Consider the following 19,620-nt stretch of genomic DNA (forward strand, 5'->3'; position numbering starts at 1 on the left):
TGTGTTCCGGTTCGGTGCCAGACCACCCAGACCAACAGAGGTGGTCGGGTGGTCCGGTCCCGACCGAACCACTGGTCCCGTACCGTACCATCCGGACCCGTAGGTCCGGGGGGTCCGGCAAGGGCCAGAGGTACTGTCCCGCACCGGACCCTAAGGTCCGGTACGGTCCCGTACCATGGGTCCCGTCCGGACCAAACCCGGAGGTCAAGTCCAGTCGGGACCCGTGGGTCCGGTTCGATCCCGACCCGTAAGCCTGGAACGTTCCGGACCCTTGGTCCGGACCATCCGTCACCCGAACACCAGACGCTAAGGAATGGCGTGGGGTCAAGACGGTCCGGTCGGAGGTGTCGGTCTGAGCAACAGAAACAATGTTCCCGTCGCCCTGACCATTCGACAGAAGTACCACGTTCTGTCGAACACCTCCACGTCCAGTAACTAGTCGGCCGGAGCGTTTCAAGAGGGACAGCCACCAGTCACACGGACGTCAGAGGGAACCGTAGTAGCAGTGGTCGTAGGCACGAAGCCTGAAACCCCTGCCCCCACAGGACCGCCCTGAACGGGGTCAATTCGCATCCCAACCCCAGCGGGGAGGGAATTCAGAGACCCCGTCATCTCCTCCGATCTCCCCCCCCCAGGAGGCCGAAACTACTGTCAAAACAGCAGCAGACGACCCAGCGAGGGAGTTCAGAGGAGGACCCGTGTCCCTCCTGGCTTCCACAGCGGTGGAAACCGAGGAGGGCACAGGAGAGGCACCGGAAAAGGAAGATTTTAATGCCAACTGCACCCGGTGTTCCCAGGCGGTCACCCATCCAAGTACTAACCGGGCCCGACGTTGCTTAACTTCGGTGGTCGGACGAGAACCTGTGTTTTCAACGTGGTATGGCCGTTGGCTGTCAAAACCTGAGTCTCTCCAGTAGCCCCTAGATCGGATTCACCAACCCCCAAAGAGGGTTGGGAATCGACCTGCCCCCGGATTCGAGCCAGGGGGGAGAAGGAAACCTTCCCCCCAGGCTTGAAACCGGGAGGAGCTGAAGCCTGAGACTGAGGGCCGGACAACGGCGTCGAAGGGGGGGAAGCCTGTTCCACTGAAGGAGAAGGAGAAAGAAGCTTTTTCTTTCCCCTCGACCTTCCCCGAACCTTCGACGGCGCAGCCCCGCCCGAAGTCCCAGGCTCAAGCCCAGCCTGTTTGAGCAAGCTCGCATTGAGCTTGCTCAAACAGGCTTTCTCCGCCCTCCCTCGCCGCAAACGCAAAGCGTTTGGGGAGGGAGAGTCGGAGCGCCGAAAGATCCCCTTCTCCGTGCGTAAAACATGACGCTGGGCGCCCGGAGAAGGGTTGCCCCCGGCAGACTCTGGTTCCGTAGAACCAGAGCCCAAAACAGGACGAGACATCCTACCTCGCCCTGTACGTACCCTTAAAGACCGAGAATTAACAAAATTCAAAGAAAATTTAGGTCAATACTCAAGTGAATGCGGCGAAACGAGAAGCAGACGACCGGTCACCACGAAGTAGGACGGGAGGCACGCCGAGTCCGCCACACAAAAACGGAGGCACAAGTTGAAGGAAACACAACGTAGCCTCAAGCCAGAAGTGGAATAACACACAATAATCCAACAGGTGATAGTCCACACAGAAAAGGAGCCTCTTAGTCCAAAATAATCCGGGAGCGTAGCAGAAACACAGCCGGTCTGACACGCGCGAAAAAAGAAAGAGGACGCGCCACCTACATCCTGTAAGGGGGAAGCACTCGGACAGTGCTTGGGATCCACGGTGGCGCATGGTTATGGGAGATGGTTGTACCCACTCAGCGTTTTGTCCAATTTTTTCGGCCTATAATAGATAATGTGCAAGAATAGTACTGTCGAGGTAAGTGTTATATTGACATATATGGTAAGAACGTTCTGAACCCTACACGTTTTCGATTACGATTGTTCTTGCCTTGAAATAATAATTCGGAAACCATTCATTTACTGAACTGATGCAGTCGTATTTCAGTGTACATAGTCTGCTACGTATGACAGAGTCGATCGAGTCAGTCTTCCAAACTGGTCTGGCTGGTACGTTATCGGAATAACACTTGTGTTTTCTAGCCGCTGGGAATTGTATACTAACTCATCATTTGGTAATGTGGATGATAAGCTACATGCCACTAACACGGCATATGAGAAGAATCTATGCAAGTCGGCGAAAATTAGATGAAACACAGCGGCTTCTATTTTGGATCAGTAGCACTGTGGCACAGGCACATGCAATCTGTCAGAAAAAAACAAAACACTTCTGCTTTAATTGAGAAGCAGGGAATTTATGGTCATTTGGTATTGTGGAGAACATAAGCTACATGTCATTAATTAATTCTGAGGATAAGAGCACAGTCTCGCTTAGGCAAAGGGCGGAAGAATACGCTCTGTGGAAAAGTTAGCGCACTCCAAGAGTGCGCTAACAGTTTTAGCGCATCGCCATTAGCCAATCAACTGGTTCACATCAGTCATGTGACACCAGTACTTACTGACAATTATTATTATTATTACATATATATACTCTTTAACAAAAGAGAAACGGCCAAGAAAATGAATGTTTTCATCATGTTGCTACAGTACATACTTTCGTAAGAGTGTCAGCTTTTAAAAAACAAACTGGTGAGCACCGTTCGTGGCCAAGATATTGTTGCAGCATGCACATCAACAGATTTTGCCCTGGCCTGGTTTGCGCAAATTTCATAGGACTTTCAAATCCCCCCCCCCCCCCCCCCCCCCTTTTCCCCCCAAAAAGCAGAATCTTTCCACGTGGGTCGAATGATACAGTATAACTGTCTGCCGTATAAAATTTACTCTCCTGAAGAAAAACTTTAATCCCAGGGGTGCCATTGAATGTAAGTCACTCTTCTTTTGTGCTGGACTTTATTTTCCTCTGGCATATTTCCTGTCTAAAGGTTCATCAAACTGAAGGAATTTCAACTTCAGGCATCCCCCGATAACAGCGTAAAACCACCTAAATGGCAGGGGGAAAATGGCCATACACTTAAAAGTCAAGAAAATTGTAGCCCGTGAATGCAGAAGAGAAAAAACGTCAGGCAAAGCCACATGCACCTACGTTTGACTGCATCTGACACAAGTCTGTCACTACAAATTAAGCAAGAACTAGGAAAACACTGAGGCAAAAGGTTACTTACCTGAAATGAGCCACAGCCAACAGACAGAAGATGTTCTGTACATCCAGTAACAACAGCTGAATGCTGTCTATACCTTCCACGTCTGTGGCACTGCACAACACACACTTCACCATCAGCATGTGATACACACTCAACAACATTGTCTGGCCTGACTCCGTTTTTCCAGATATGCATCAAAGCAAAAAGACAGCTGCAATAAGTCTCTCTCCTTATGCCAATCACATTTTGAAAAGACAGTTTCGGACTAAAATTATTACAGAAAAATCTTTCTTCTATCCATTGTTCTTCCTTCTTCTTCCGAATCATGAACTGGGTCCTTTAGGACGATTTAAGTTCAGCGAGTAGAGCTGGTTAAAATGGGTCTGTGGGTGGCCCAGGCTCAGTATGAGTTTAAAAGTTTAAAAGTTCTGATCTTCCCTGTGGGCTTAAAATGTGACAGTCTTTGTGATGGGTTCACAAGAACCTATGAACTATTCTTCAGTTTCAAACTAAAACAAGTTACACTGGACCAAAATGGCTTTGCTCTCAGCACAGAGAAAAGAAAAGATAATATGCCTGAGAATACAAAGAGTGTTGTACCTGCTGTGGAAGCACTGAGCGGTGTAGAGCAGGTTGCACAAAGCGTCAGGGAGACCCAGGTCTAACAGTATGCTGCTCATCACTGGTGTGTGCTCCACAACCTGATCACAAAATGAATGCAGGAATTGTCAAATACTACACCGCCGTGAGTTAGTTCAAGGGGTGGGGGGCAATAACAAAAAACAAGTCGCGTAAGGCGAAAGAACAACATTTAGTCAAGCTGTCGACCTCACAGAATGAAACTGAACGCACTGCTTTTTTCACCAAGACCACATACTCGTAGTTTCGTCAGTCCACCGCTCATGGCAAAGGCAGTGAAATCGACAAGCCATGCAGAATAGTGCGGTAGTGGTCGCGCATAAATAAATCCCTGCGCCTTGAATATGTGCGCGATATAAATTGCATAAAATAAAAATAAAAAAATAAAAAATAATAAATCCCTGCGCTTAGAACTGTACCCACGGAATACGCGCGATATAAGCCTCATATTGATTGATTGATTGATTGATTGAAAATGTTGACATACCTGAGCGATGACGCCGAGAGTGTTGTGACTGAGGGCGATGTCGGGCAGGATGCGACACAACATTGACAACACAAGCACTGGTGCTACCTGTTGTAGCTCGTTTACCTGTCCCAGTTCTCCCACCCTGTAGCTGTCACACAAAACACACACACACCTGTACACATCACCTGTACCCATGTATCGCAAAGGATTCAATCAAAAACTTTAAAAAAATTTAACGCTGGTGACAGATCAAAAATTTGTGTAGGCTTTAAAATTACAACCGTATGCTTGTTTTTCCAAACCAAGTGAAACAAATGAACACTGAATTTCCAATGACACTAGCTTTTTTTGCTGGCCTGATTCTGAGCATTCCATACAAATGCTGTTTTCTTTCTCAAGAAAATACTGAATTGAACAGAAAAAAGTATAAAGTTATCTTGAAAAATGTAAACTCCTTCCATATCTTTTCATATTCCGGACAAAATCAAAGCAGCAAACTAAAATCTGCACATCACCAATGATTCAAGAACATAAAACTATTTAAAGAAATGTGTAGCTACAGCTACAGCTTTGTGTCTATCCTTAGCAGTCAAGCCTTCAAGAAAATGATCAAGAAGTGTACACTGACTGGTCGTGGAAGGTGAAGGAGTGTTGCAGCATGAGAGAGAAGGCTGCCTCCACCTGGGACTGACACACGGGGAACGCACTCAGCTGGTTGGCCAGCAGGAACAACCCGTCCTCCTTCAGAAACTCGTCTAGCATCTCCACAGGTGCTCGCCATAGGTACGCACTCACCACCTGTCACATGACAACCACATAATAAACGTTGAAGGCGTTTCCAATAGGATTCTCATTCAGCAAAACGAGCAGTGCATTTGTGCAAAATCTGTCATTACTGGCTGGTACATGCACTGCAGTTAAAACCTGTTACCAGTGAGTTATTGTGAACACAACACAAAGAAAAAGAACAACAACAAGAGGCGAAGCCTTCAAGGCTCACGTAAGAAATCGACAAACAGTAACACAAACTCAATCACTCCGTCACACATACACACACACACACACACACACACACACACACACACACACACACACACACACACACACACAGTAAGCATAGGTGAAACTGTGCAAGAAAGCGAGACCCTGGATCTGCCAAGTAGTCTCGGCCCGCTCACAATAACAATGACCGAGACTTTCAGTAATTCCTTTGCATGACGTCTAACCCTCTTACGTCATAATGTGACGTCTTCAAATAGTTTCTATCACACACGTCAAACACTTTTGACCGAGACGTAATCTTCTTATGCGAGCTTTATCCATAGACTCGGAAATGTTAAAGTTTCTATCACACACACACGCACGCACGCACGCACGCACGCACAGACAGACAAAGTTTATCATCGCATAGGCTACACTTACGTGAGCCAAAAACCATCTGACATATACAGAAATAACCTTCATGACAAGCAAGAAAACTTGAGACATATCAAAGCTCAGTGTGAATGCCTGAAAGGTGCACAACTCCCAGCAAGGAAAACAAGGCCCCACCTGTGTGATGGCAACGCGGATGTGTGCGGAGGAGCTCTGAGCAAGGAAAACAAGGCCCCACCTGTGTGATGGCAACGCGGATGTGTGCGGAGGAGCTCTGAGCAAGGAAAACAAGGCCCCACCTGTGTGATGGCAACGCGGATGTGTGCGGAGGAGCTCTGAGCAAGGAAAACAAGGCCCCACCTGTGTGATGGCAACGCGGATGTGTGCGGAGGAGCTCTGAGCAAGGAAAACAAGGCCCCACCTGTGTGATGGCAACGCGGATGTGTGCGGAGGAGCTCTGAGCAAGGAAAACAAGGCCCCACCTGTGTGATGGCAACGCGGATGTGTGCGGAGGAGCTCTGAGCAAGGAAAACAAGGCCCCACCTGTGTGATGGCAACGCGGATGTGTGCGGAGGAGCTCTGAGCAAGGAAAACAAGGCCCCACCTGTGTGATGGCAACGCGGATGTGTGCGGAGGAGCTCTGAGCAAGGAAAACAAGGCCCCACCTGTGTGATGGCAACGCGGATGTGTGCGGAGGAGCTCTGAGCAAGGAAAACAAGGCCCCACCTGTGTGATGGCAACGCGGATGTGTGCGGAGGAGCTCTGAGCAAGGAAAACAAGGCCCCACCTGTGTGATGGCAACGCGGATGTGTGCGGAGGAGCTCTGAGCAAGGAAAACAAGGCCCCACCTGTGTGATGGCAACGCGGATGTGTGCGGAGGAGCTCTGAGCAAGGAAAACAAGGCCCCACCTGTGTGATGGCAACGCGGATGTGTGCGGAGGAGCTCTGAGCAAGGAAAACAAGGCCCCACCTGTGTGATGGCAACGCGGATGTGTGCGGAGGAGCTCTGAGCAAGGACGAGAAGGGCGCGAGGGTTGATGACCTGACAGAAAACCTCGTCCATGCTATGCTGGGGCTGCTCCATCACCACCTTGCACACGTACTGCAGCACACCTGGTACACAGGTAATAAACAACAGTTACTTGTAATTCACTGGTAAACTACAACAGTTAGTTGTCATTCACAGGTAATACGCAACAGTTGGTTGTAATTCACAGGTAAACTACAACAGTTAGTTGTCATTCACAGGTAAACTACAGCAGTTAGTTGTCATTCACAGGTAATAAGCAACAGTTAGTTGTCCTTCACAGGTAAACTACAACAGTTAGTTGTCATTCACAGGTAAACTACAGCAGTTAGTTGTCATTCACAGGTAATAAGCAACAGTTAGTTGTCATTCACAGGTAATAAGCAACAGTTAGTTGTCATTCACAGGTAAACTACAACAGTTAGTTGTCATTCACAGGTAATAAGCAACAGTTAGTTGTCATTCACAGGTAATAAGCAACAGTTAGTTGTCATTCACAGGTAATAAGCAACAGTTGTCAATCACAGGTAAACTACAACAGTTATAGTTGTCATTCACAGGTAATAAGCAAGTTACTTTACTAATTCAATCAAGTTGGGTTTAGAATGAAACAGATTCTGTGATCAGTCAGATTACCATTGTTTGGGCTTCAATAAGGCTTTGGTCGGGAATCACTCCACGATGATAACTTTGACAATTCAAATGGAAGCCTATCAGCATGCAATTGTCTTTTTGGTACTGGTGTGTTTCATGCTGGCCAATCCACATAACCCTGGCTGCTACTACTGCACACACTTTGGCGTAACACAAGCAACTGTCCAGTTTTTGGTCAGTTTTCTTCTTTGTGTCAATGTTTTGCTTTGTCCTGAAGTAAACGTTCCAGTCATATAACCTTTCTTGCGGATTTGTATTCCTGATTTGGAATGTAAGCAGTCTATCTGTTTCAATTTCCTTCTTACTTTTTATATTTAGTCAAGTTTTGACTAAATATTTTAACATCGAGGGGGAATCGAAACGAGGGTCGTGGTGTATGTGCGTGCGTGTGTGTGTGTGTGTGTGTGTGTGTAGAGCGATTCAGACTAAACTACTGGACCGATCTTTATGAAATTTGACATGAGAGTTCCAGGGTATGAAATCCCCGAACGTTTTTTTCATTTTTTTGATAAATGTCTTTGATGACGTCATATCCGGCTTTTCGTGAAAGTTGAGGCAGCACTGTCACGCCCTCATTTTTCAACCAAATTGGTTGAAATTTTGGTCAAGTAATGTTCGACGAAGCCCGGACTTCGGTAAAGCATTTCAGCTTGGTGACTTAAAAATTAATAGATGACTTTGGTCATTAAGGGGGGACAGGGTAGGCAAGCACTTTTTTTTTCTTTTTGAAACAGCTTGCTGCTTGTTTGATTTTTGCAAGCAGAATAACCTAATTAAGGGAAACCATTTTAAATTTTGAGTGAAAAGCAATTTTGGGGGGTTTTATTCACCAAAATGTGAGAAAAACGTTATAAAATGTGCTTTTTTAAAAATGTTGCAGTTTGTGAACCAGTGCATGTTTTGATCCAATTTTTCTTCTTTGCAGCAATATGTGTGTGTTTAATAATTCTGTGTATCGAAAAGCATTTCTAAGCAATATATTATTTTAATTTAGCATTTTCAGTTACCGGTTCAGTTCTGATAAGAAAAATACATGAAATCCTAACTGTCAGACTCATAAAAACCCAACCAATGCACTGAACTCTTATTCCATACACAGAACTGATGCTGTACAACTCATAAACAACATATACAAAAACTGAACAAATCCATCAAGCCTTTCAAAAGTTGCAACATTTTAATTGTAGCGTTTTGTCTGAAAATTACATTCAGAGAAAACAGCATTTTAAAGATTTGAACCAGTACATAAAAAAACCAGTAGCACAGTGCACCCTGAATTCATATGTTTTTATCAGAATGACCACTTTACTATGTAGGGAAAAGGATTTGACAATCAAATTATCAGGATTTTTTTTATATACATCATATGAAAACAACCATCTTTGTTTGTACCGATATGAAAACATGAATCAGAACCAAACTGTCAGACTCATAAAAACCCAACCAATGCACTTAACTCTTATTCCATACACAAAACTGACGCTTTACAAATCATAAACAACATAAACAAAAATGAAACAAATCCATCAAGCCATTCAAAAGTTGCAACATTTTAATTACAGATGTTTGTCTGAAAATTACATTCAGAGAAAACAGCATTTGAAAGATTCCAACCAGTACCTCAAACTAGTAGCACAGTGCAGCCTGAATTGATATGTTTTTATAAGAATAACCACTTTACTATGATGGGGAAATGATTTGACGATCAAATTATCCAGACTTTTTAAAAAAAATCATTTGAAAACTCATCTATGTTAGTGCAGATATGAATCAAAACGAAACTGTCGGACTCATAAAAACACAAGGAATCCACTGTATTCTTATTCCATGCACAGAAATGGTGCTTCACAAATCATAAACAACATATACAAAATTGGAACAAATCCATCTTGCCATTCAAAAGTTACAACATTTTAATTACCACATTTTGTCTCAAATTACATGTAGAGAAAACAGCATGTAAAAGAGTCTCACTAGTACCCCGGTAAACTAGTACCACAGTAGAGCTTGAATTAATGGGGTGGTTTTTTTTAACCAGAATAACACTTTAACTATGAAGGGGAAATGATTTGATAATCAAATTATCAGATTTTTTTGATTTAAAAAAAAATCATATGAAAACATTAAAAAAGTCAATTATCTGTGTTTGTGCTGATATGAAAATATTGATCAGAACCAAACTGTCAGACTCATAAAAACCCAACGGATGCACTGATTTCTTATTCCATTGCATAGAAATGATGCTTCACAAATCATCAACAACATTACATAATTATATATACACAAATGGAACAAAGCTATCAAGCCATTCAAAAGTTGCAACATTTTAATTACAGTATTTCTGTGCTCAATCCTAACACTGCAGCAAATTTCTGAAAGCTGAATGTCCCTTTCCATGTACCAACATGGTCATACGCGGATTATTTAAAATGCAACTTTACCACCCGAAGCGTTGCAAACACCGGGAGAAGAGTAAACAACTGCAGACTTGAATGGACACTCATATGCACTCCAGATGCAGGGCCTGTGCAAATCCTTGGGCTGATGCATCACCTTCTTTCATAATCAGACTGCTATCAGACAAGCATTCAGTACAGGATATAGACCTTTCAGCAATAGATTGAGCTGATCAATGTTGACAAAAGCCCAACACATGTCAGCGGAGTGACGTTGCACAGTACCAGTATCCATATCTGCTTGTGATGGGCCAGAAGAGGGCAAAGTATCTGTATCTTCTTATGGTTGGTCAGAAGATGGCAAAGCTGATGTTTCTGCTGTGGGAGAGGGTAGTTCCGGTTTAGCAAACTTTTCCATCAGGTCAATCTTTCTCCTCGCTGCCACCACAGGAGGACTGGCTCTCCCCTTGCTCCAACCTAATAAATACACAAACATTGATTTAATATTTGATACAACAGTCCATGGTTTTTGTTTGTAATAAGCTGCAAAATTTAAGACTCAATATAAACGTCAACAAGTGCTTGTACTTTATTTTGCAAATGACCATGTTACATGGGGTGTACCTCAACTTTTTGGCTAGGCCGGTAAATCAGAAATCCCAATCAGCCCCCAACCACTGAACCAGGCGGGTTTTCTTACAACCACCTCAGCGGCTCGTACCCATATATGTCGGTTGACGAACACACACACACACACAAAAGACATTCATTAATTGGCCCCAATCACAAAATTTACATGTCAAGTTTACTATGGGATTTGAGTAACCACACAATCACATACACACAAGAACTAATACTGAAACTAGCTGAATTATTTTCTTTCTTTCTTTCTTTCTTTTCATATTTTTCTTTTAAAATTAATTTATTTCATCACACTTGCTATGTATTTGCTTGTTTCTTGTCTGTTGTCTGTTTTGTGTGTGTGTGTGTGTGTTCTGTGTGTGTGTATACATTTTCAGATTTCCTAAACCTAGCACTGTTTGCAGGTGATCTTTATGCTTTTGATTCATGAGTTGAATCCCCAGTCCTTTAGTTTAACTCTTTCTTTTTCTTTGGTGAAGTAAATTGGATCTATTTTTTATTCCTTAGTTAATGGAAAAGATTTGACAACAATATTGCTGTCAATGATAGGTTGGTCAGCCATGCTGGTGTAAACCAATCCTTTAGAATTAGAGAACGCTCTCTAGTAGGGTACTTATTTTCCTACGGTCAATGACCAGAAACAGAAACTGTGTCAGTCGTACATCGCTCAGATGCTGCTTCTCAGTTTGACCCCAGACAAAGAATAATGATGACATGTTACACCATAGTAAGCTCTCAAGGACTGGCCAGCGAAGAACAATAAAATAGGGGTTGTGAAGACGATATCACAGAGATGATCGAGGGAGGGAGGGAGGGGGGGGGGGGGGGTGCGGCGGCAAGAAACACGCACAATACTTCAGACACAAACTGTTTATCATTTACCTGCAAACCCTAACACATTCTTACAACAACAACAACATAACAATGTGCAATAAATCACGTTGTCAAACAAACAAGATCGAAAAGAGAAAGAAGCAAAACCCACCTCTTCGAGTCAAGAATCTTAGAATGTCGTCTGCTTCAATACGATAATGTTGGTTCATTTCGGAGTGTTGTTACTTCCTTCTACTGTTCGCTGCTGCTGGTTCATCTTTCTCTGATATTTCTTGCCACTATGCCGAACATTTCCAATGTTAGGGTTGTTCTCCGCAGCTCAAAACAGTCTTTGAAAAATGCTGCTGAATCGGTGAAAACGTCATGGATTTGTTGACACCGGGGGACTGATAAGTTGTCTACTGCGCTTGCGCCAAATGCCTTTGACCTACATATATTTGCATATATTAATTCCGGGGTTTCGGTTGGAACGGATTCTCTCTCTTTGTGTCTATGTCAACGGAAATTCCCCAACGGTGATGACGTCATCTTGAAGAACGGAAATTTCCACACAGTTTGAACAGCGAAGGGTCATGTCATGTGCGCACATTTACCAGCACGGAGTATCCAAAGTTGACCATTTTTTCGATTTTTTTGATAAAACACAGACAAAAACAACAAAACATCGGTTTGAAAATGGTTTTATTTACATGAATACATGTCTAAAATGACAAAAGCAGATTATTGAATGCATTCCAGGATGTTCAAAGGTGTGAAAAATGCAACAACCCCAAAAAGGTGTATGAGACCAAAAATAACTCATTTTGCCTACCCGGTCTGCCCTTAAATATCGGAAAATTGTAAAAAAAAATAAAAATTTATAAAACGATCCAAATTTACGTTTATCTTATTCTCCATCATTTGCTGATTCCAAAAACATATAAATATGTTATATTCGGATGTCGTCTGTCATATGAGCGTTGATGCGTTGAGCTGTCGTTATGCGCCATACATGGCCCAGCTCATCCGGCTTCAGCGTGTTTTTATATCGGAGTGATCCTTCTCCTAGACTGGTGGCTTTACAGGGCTGTCGAGTCCAGTCTACCCGGCTATTTGGCCATAGCTGGCTGGTTTGTTTATCTGAGGTGACCTTCCCCAGGGCTAGAACTTAAAATGCGGCTCTTGTTCGCATGATGCTCCCGTCATTGGACACCTGGGGTATTTCTTGGGTGTAACAGTGCCACCTGTTACCCCGCCCCCTCCTGTTGGAAGCACCGCCAGTTGGTCCGCGACTGCTTATTCGTCCTGGCAAGCCTGGCTTATTTCGCAGCTAACCTCCATATCTGAAGGCCATCACACTATCCGCCACCTGTGAACGCGCCTGGTTGGGGGTGGTCGCCCCTACAGGGTTATATTCGGATTAAAAACAAGCTCTGAAAATTAAATATATAAAAATTATTATCAAAATTAAATTGTCCAAATCAATTTAAAAACACTTTCATCTTATTCCTTGTCGGTTCCTGATTCCAAAAACATATAGATATGATATGTTTGGATTAAAAACACGCTCAGAAAGTTAAAACAAAGAGAGGTACAGAAAAGCGTGCTATCCTTCTTAGCGCAACTACTACCCCGCTCTTCTTGTCAATTTCACTGCCTTTGCCATGAGCGGTGGCCTGACGATGCTACGAGTAAAATGGCATTGCGTTCAGTTTCATTCTGTGAGTTCGACAGCTACTTGACTAAATATTGTATTTTCGCCTTACGCGACTTGTTGTTTCTAATTTGTGGTTGACATCAATTACCCAACCCTGATTTTGGGGTTGACATCAATTACCCAACCCTGATTTTGGGGTTGACATCAATTACCCAACCCTGATTTTGGGGTTGACATCAATTACCCAACCCTGATTTTGGGGTTGACATCGATTACCCAACCCTGATTTTGGGGTTGACATCGATTACCCAACCCTGATTTTGGGGTTGACATCAATTACCCAACCCTGATTTTGGGGTTGACATCAATTACCCAACCCTGATTTTGTGGTTGACATCAATTACCCAACCCTGATTTTGGGGTTGACATCAATTACCCAACCCTGATTTTGGGGTTGACATCAATTACCCAACCCTGATTTTGGGGTTGACATCAATTACCCAACCCTGATTTGGGGGTTGACATCAATTACCCAACCCTGATTTTGGGGTTGAAAGAAGGGTATTTTTATATTCCAAACCTTGAATTTGCAAAGAAAATTCAAAGACAGAAATATCACTAATTGTTTACGCACAAAAATTGTTTCACACAATCAAATTTGAAAGATCTTCCACAGGGTGGGTGTATGAGAACTGAACCATACTTACACAAGCAGAGAGTTTCCAGTCCTTCCTGGTCTCCCGGTGTGCCTGGCCGTTCATGCGTCACAGACGATGGTGAAGACGACCGACTGGCTTCCTCTACCTGCTCCGTGAGTGACGCTCTCACCTGCTGACTGCTGTCTGACAGAGTTGTACTATCTCTCACATCTTCCTGGTCTGTCGAGTCTTGCTCTACCGAGTTTCCAACAGCACCGTGACGTCCCTCTGAGGACAAAGAACTTTTATCCGATTCTGAGTCTTCACCACTGCTGAGGCCAGCATCTGCAAAAGCTTCTTGTATTTTCTCCACACTGTCACTCCATGGTTCTTCATCTTCCGTTCCAACTCCCCGCGGACTTGACGTCTGCTCTAGTCTGGAACTTTCCAGCACAAGGCTTCTTTGAGTCGAAGTACTACTCCTGTTACTTTTGTTTTTCGAATTTTGCCTCATTATCTGTTGGTTCCCTGAGGTTTGTGTGGAGAGATCTACACTCTCACTGGTCTGTACAGCAGCCTGATTGTTCTCGTTAATGATGTCTGCAACATCGGACGTTACTATGCCGGACTGAGTGAATCCGTCACTGCTCTCCGAGCTCCCTTGCAGACAAAAGCTGCGAGTGGGGGTGTCGGTTGTGGCTTCCAGGAGGGGGTAGTGAGGAGAGGAAGCGGGTCGGTTGACTTCGTCGATCGCCAGCTCGTTTTCAGTGTTTTCCGATCCCTCCATGCTATCCCAGCATGTCTCACTGGAGATGTCTTGCTGGGAGTGGAACTGTACCACTTCCATCTCTGTGTCTGTAACATTCACACATACAATGCATGAGTCTTGACCGGTAAGTTTTTGAAGTGTTTTCAAACCGAACAAGTGGCCAGAGCCCAGTGCAATGTAGGAGAATCCCCTGGGTAAAGGTACTGTTGGGACCCTTAACTTACTGCGTCCAACATCCACCCCCCCCCCCCCAACTGGATAATGTCAAGCTAGGAATGTAAACCATTATCATGTGATCTACTACCATAGTACTGATACTTACAGTAGCCAGGAATCAGCTCAGAGTCAACTAAAAAATTGGCCAGATAACAATCCATAACCACACCATTTTGAAAATCTAAGAGCCAATCTACTCCATACTTGACAGGCATGTCAGAAATTCAGTGGGTCAATGACCAAACCTATGCCATGATGATCCGTCATTTCAAGTTCTGAGTATCAATACCAATGACTAGCATGGCTGAAAAAAGTTAAAAAACAAAGGATTACTGTACTCACCAATACAAAGACGACACAAGACGATTACGAATTTTCGCAATTATGAACTTTGTTCATCTTACCACAGTCACTTCGTTGTTTAGATTAGCATGGCTGACATAACACTGCTGCTCCTTACCTTGGTCTGAGGTTGAAAAAGGACTGGCCACCTGTTTCACTTTCTCTCCTTTGTTGTTGCCGCCTTTCCTGGACGGTACTTTGGTTGTGCCTGCCACTGGCTCTTCTCCTGATACTGTCACACACACACACACATGTCAACAATCACTTTCAAGTGAAAGGTATAACTATTAGCTTCTTACATTGGATATCAAGCTTTTGCTGGAAGCTAAAAGGGACCTCCCTTTTAAGACATGCCCCTCCCCCCCCAAATTTAAGACTACCCCCTTTCAACAACTTGATTTTTCAATTTTGTGTTCATAGCCCCTAAATGTTTACCTCCATTCAGACTTGATTTTCTCAGATCTTGCTAGGTCTTAGAAGGGGTGTTCCACTGAACACTAATGTCTCTGGAGTTAAAGTTGAAATAAAGTTGTCTGCATCTAGACAAAGCCTTTCATTGTGGTGAAATATTGTGTTCACAAAATACCCATGAAAGTGATCATAGATTATCTGGTACATATTAAGGGCAGACCGGGTAGGCAAAATGAGTTATTTTTGGTCTCATACACCTTTTTGGGGTTGTTGCATTTTTCACACCTTTGAACATCCTGGAATGTATTCAATAATCTGCTTTTGTCATTTTAGACATGTATTCATGTAAATAAAACCATTTTCAAACCGATGTTTTGTTGTTTTTGTCTGTGTTTTATCAAAAAAATCGAAAAAATGGTCAACTTTGGATACTCCGTGCTGGTAAATGTGCGCACATGACATGACCCTTCGCTGTTCAAACTGTGTGGAAATTTCCGTTCTTCAAGATGACGTCATCACCGTTGGGGAATTTCCGTTGACATAGGCACAAAGAGAGAGAATCCGTTCCAACCGAAACCCCGGAATTAATATATGCAAATATATGTAGGTCAAAGGCATTTGGCGCAAGCGCAGTAGACAACTTATCAGTCCCCCGGTGTCAACAAATCCATGACGTTTTCACCGATTCAGCAGCATTTTTCAAAGTTTTGAGCTGCGGAGAACAACCCTAACATTGGAAATGTTCGGCATAGTGGAAAGAAATATCAGAGAAAGATGAACCAGAAGCAGCGAACAGTAGAAGGAAGTAACAACACTCCGAAATGAACCAACATGATCGTATTTGAGCAGACGACATTCTAAGATTCTTGACTCGACGAGGTGGGTTTTGCTTCTTTCTCTTTTCGATCTTGTTTGTTTGACAACGTGATTTATTGCACATCGTTATGTTGTTGTTGTTGTAAGAATGTGTTAGGGTTTGCAGGTAAATGATAAACAGTTTGTGTCTGAAGTATTTTGCGGGTTTCTTGATCCAATTTACTGACCATGCCGCCGCCGCACACCGCCCCCCCCCCTCCCTCCCTCGATCATCTCTGTGATATCGTCTTCACAACCCCTATTTTATTGTTCTTCGCTGGCCAGTCCTTGAGAGCTTACTATGGTGTAACATGTCATCAGTATTCTTTGTCTGGGGTCAAACTGAGAAGCAGCATCTGAGCGATGTACGACTGACACAGTTTCTGTTTCTGGTCATTGACCGTAGGAAAATAAGTACCCTACTAGAGAGCGCTCTCTAATTCTAAAGGATTGGTTTACACCAGCATGGCTGACCAACCTATCATTGACAGCAATATTGTTGTCAAATCTTTTCCATTAACTAAGAAATAAAAAAAATAGATCCAATTTACTTCACCAAAGAAAAAAAAAGAGTTAAACTAAAGGACTGGGGATGCAACTCATGAATCAAAAGCATAAAGATCACCTGCAAACAGTGCTAGGTTTAGGAAATCTGAAAATGTATACACACACACAGAACACACACACACACACACACACAAAACAGACAACAGACAAGAAACAAGCAAATACATAGCAAGTGTGATGAAATAAATTAATTTTAAAAGAAAAATATGAAAAGAAAGAAAGAAAGAAAGAAAATAATTCAGCTAGTTTCAGTATTAGTTCCTGTGTGTATGTGATTGTGTGGTTACTCAAATCCCATAGTAAACTTGACATGTACATTTTGTGATAGGGGCCAATTAATGAATGTCTTTTGTGTGTGTGTGTGTGTGTGTGTGTGTGTTCGTCAACCGACATATGTGGGTACGAGCCGCTGAGGTGGTTGTAAGAAAACCCGCCTGGTTCAGTGGTTGGGGGCTGATTGGGATTTCTGATTTACCAGCCTAGCCAAAAAGTTGAGGTACACCCCATGTAACATGGTCATTTGCAAAATAAAGTACAAGCACTTGTTGACGTTTATATTGAGTCTTAAAATTTGCAGCTTATTACAAACAAAAACCATGGACAGTTGTATCAAATATTAAATCAGTGTTTGTGTATTTATTAGGTTGGAGCAAGGGGAGAGCCAGTCCTCCTGTGGTGGCAGCGAGGAGAAAGATTGACCTGATGGAAAAGTTTGCTAAACCGGAACTACCCTCTTCCACAGCAGAAACATCAGCTTTGCCATCTTCTGACCAACCATAAGAAGATACAGATACTTTGCCATCTTCTGACCCATCACAAGCAGATATGGATACTGGTACTGTGCAACGTCACTCCGCTGACATGTGTTGGGCTTTTGTCAACATTGATCAGCTCAATCTATTGCTGAAAGGTTTATATCCTGTACTGAATGCTTGTCTGATAGCAGTCTGATTATGAAAGAAGGTGATGCATCAGCCCAAGGATTTGCACAGGCCCTGCATCTGGAGTGCATATGAGTGTCCATTCAAGTCTGCAGTTGTTTACTCTTCTCCCGGTGTTTGCAACGCTTCGGGTGGTCAAGTTGCATTTTAAATAATCCGCGTATGACCAAGTTGGTACATGGAAAGGGACATTCAGCTTTACAGAAATTTGCTGCAGTGTTAGGATTGAGCACAGAAATACTGTAATTAAAATGTTGCAACTTTTGAATGGCTTGATAGCTTTGTTCCATTTGTGTATATATAATTATGTAATGTTGTTGATGATTTGTGAAGCATCATTTCTATGCAATGGAATAAGAAATCAGTGCATCCGTTGGGTTTTTATGAGTCTGACAGTTTGGTTCTGATCAATATTTTCATATCAGCACAAACACAGATAATTGACTTTTTTAATGTTTTCATATAATTTTTTTTTAAATAAAAAAAATCTGATAATTTGATTATCAAATCATTTCCCCTTCATAGTTAAAGTGTTATTCTGGTTAAAAAAAAAAACCACCCCATTAATTCAAGCTCTACTGTGGTACTAGTTTACCGGGGTACTAGTGAGACTCTTTTACATGCTGTTTTCTCTACATGTAATTTGAGACAAAATGTGGTAATTAAAATGTTGTAACTTTTGAATGGCAAGATGGATTTGTTCCAATTTTGTATATGTTGTTTATGATTTGTGAAGCACCATTTCTGTGCATGGAATAAGAATACAGTGGATTCCTTGTGTTTTTATGAGTCCGACAGTTTCGTTTTGATTCATATCTGCACTAACATAGATGAGTTTTCAAATGATTTTGTAAAAAAAGTCTGGATAATTTGATCGTCAAATCATTTCCCCATCATAGTAAAGTGGTTATTCTTATAAAAACATATCAATTCAGGCTGCACTGTGCTACTAGTTTGAGGTACTGGTTGGAATCTTTCAAATGCTGTTTTCTCTGAATGTAATTTTCAGACAAACATCTGTAATTAAAATGTTGCAACTTTTGAATGGCTTGATGGATTTGTTTCATTTTTGTTTATGTTGTTTATGATTTGTAAAGCGTCAGTTTTGTGTATGGAATAAGAGTTAAGTGCATTGGTTGGGTTTTTATGAGTCTGACAGTTTGGTTCTGATTCATGTTTTCATATCGGTACAAACAAAGATGGCTGTTTTCATATGATGTATATAAAAAAAATCCTGATAATTTGATTGTCAAATCCTTTTCCCTACATAGTAAAGTGGTCATTCTGATAAAAACATATGAATTCAGGGTGCACTGTGCTACTGGTTTTTTTATGTACTGGTTCAAATCTTTAAAATGCTGTTTTCTCTGAATGTAATTTTCAGACAAAACGCTACAATTAAAATGTTGCAACTTTTGAAAGGCTTGATGGATTTGTTCAGTTTTTGTATATGTTGTTTATGAGTTGTACAGCATCAGTTCTGTGTATGGAATAAGAGTTCAGTGCATTGGTTGGGGTTTTATGAGTCTGACAGTTAGGATTTCATGTATTTTTCTTATCAAAACTGAACCGGTAACTGAAAATGCTAAATTAAAATAATATATTGCTTAGAAATGCTTTTCGATACACAGAATTATTAAACACAAACATATTGCTGCAAAGAAGAAAAATTGGATCAAAACATGCACTGGTTCACAAACTGCAACATTTTAAAAAAAGCACATTTTATAACGTTTTTCTCACATTTTGGTGAATAAAACCCCCAAAAATTGCTTTTCACTCAAAATTTAAAATGGTTTCCCTTAATTAGGTTATTCTGCTTGCAAAAATCAAACAAGCAGCAAGCTGTTTCCAAAATAAAAAAAAAAAGTGCTTGCCTACCCTGTCCCCCCTTAAACATTGTCATAACTCTTGTCATAATTCTCCTCCTCCTCCTATACCTCCCTTTCCTCCCCCCCATCAGATAAGAGGATATATACTGCTACACAAACACAGATTGCAAGGCAAGGCAAGGCAAGGCAAGGCAAGGCAAGGCAAGGCAAGGAAAGGCAAGACAAGGCAAGA

General features: G+C 42.4%; 1 protein-coding gene, 1 long non-coding RNA gene and 1 other non-coding gene across 3 annotated transcripts in view; all 3 read right to left on the bottom strand.

The window, feature by feature from the left end:
• The window catches only part of LOC138952687 (lysosomal-trafficking regulator-like), a 109,208-nt gene that overhangs the window by 52,966 nt on the left and 36,622 nt on the right, over positions 1 to 19,620 (bottom strand). Inside the window, exons 23-29 of the mRNA XM_070324385.1 lie at positions 14,901 to 15,014; positions 13,525 to 14,310; positions 6,599 to 6,741; positions 4,883 to 5,052; positions 4,273 to 4,402; positions 3,747 to 3,847; positions 3,168 to 3,257 (exon numbers count right to left, since the gene is read on the bottom strand). Coding sequence (XP_070180486.1) covers positions 3,168 to 3,257; positions 3,747 to 3,847; positions 4,273 to 4,402; positions 4,883 to 5,052; positions 6,599 to 6,741; positions 13,525 to 14,310; positions 14,901 to 15,014 — 1,534 coding nt within the window. The remainder of the gene's footprint in view (positions 1 to 3,167; positions 3,258 to 3,746; positions 3,848 to 4,272; positions 4,403 to 4,882; positions 5,053 to 6,598; positions 6,742 to 13,524; positions 14,311 to 14,900; positions 15,015 to 19,620) is intronic.
• On the bottom strand, positions 773 to 891 carry LOC138954035 (5S ribosomal RNA). Its single transcript, XR_011451702.1, has one exon. It is a non-coding gene; the product is annotated as a 5S ribosomal RNA (ribosomal RNA).
• Positions 8,463 to 12,015, bottom strand: LOC138952826 (uncharacterized). Its single transcript, XR_011451432.1, has 2 exons — positions 11,333 to 12,015; positions 8,463 to 10,182 (listed from the first exon to the last, which is right to left on the bottom strand). It is a non-coding gene; the product is annotated as an uncharacterized lncRNA (long non-coding RNA).

The sequence above is a fragment of the Littorina saxatilis genome, linkage group LG17 (assembly GCF_037325665.1).
Source record: "Littorina saxatilis isolate snail1 linkage group LG17, US_GU_Lsax_2.0, whole genome shotgun sequence".
Taxonomy (NCBI): Eukaryota; Metazoa; Mollusca; class Gastropoda; order Littorinimorpha; family Littorinidae; genus Littorina; species Littorina saxatilis.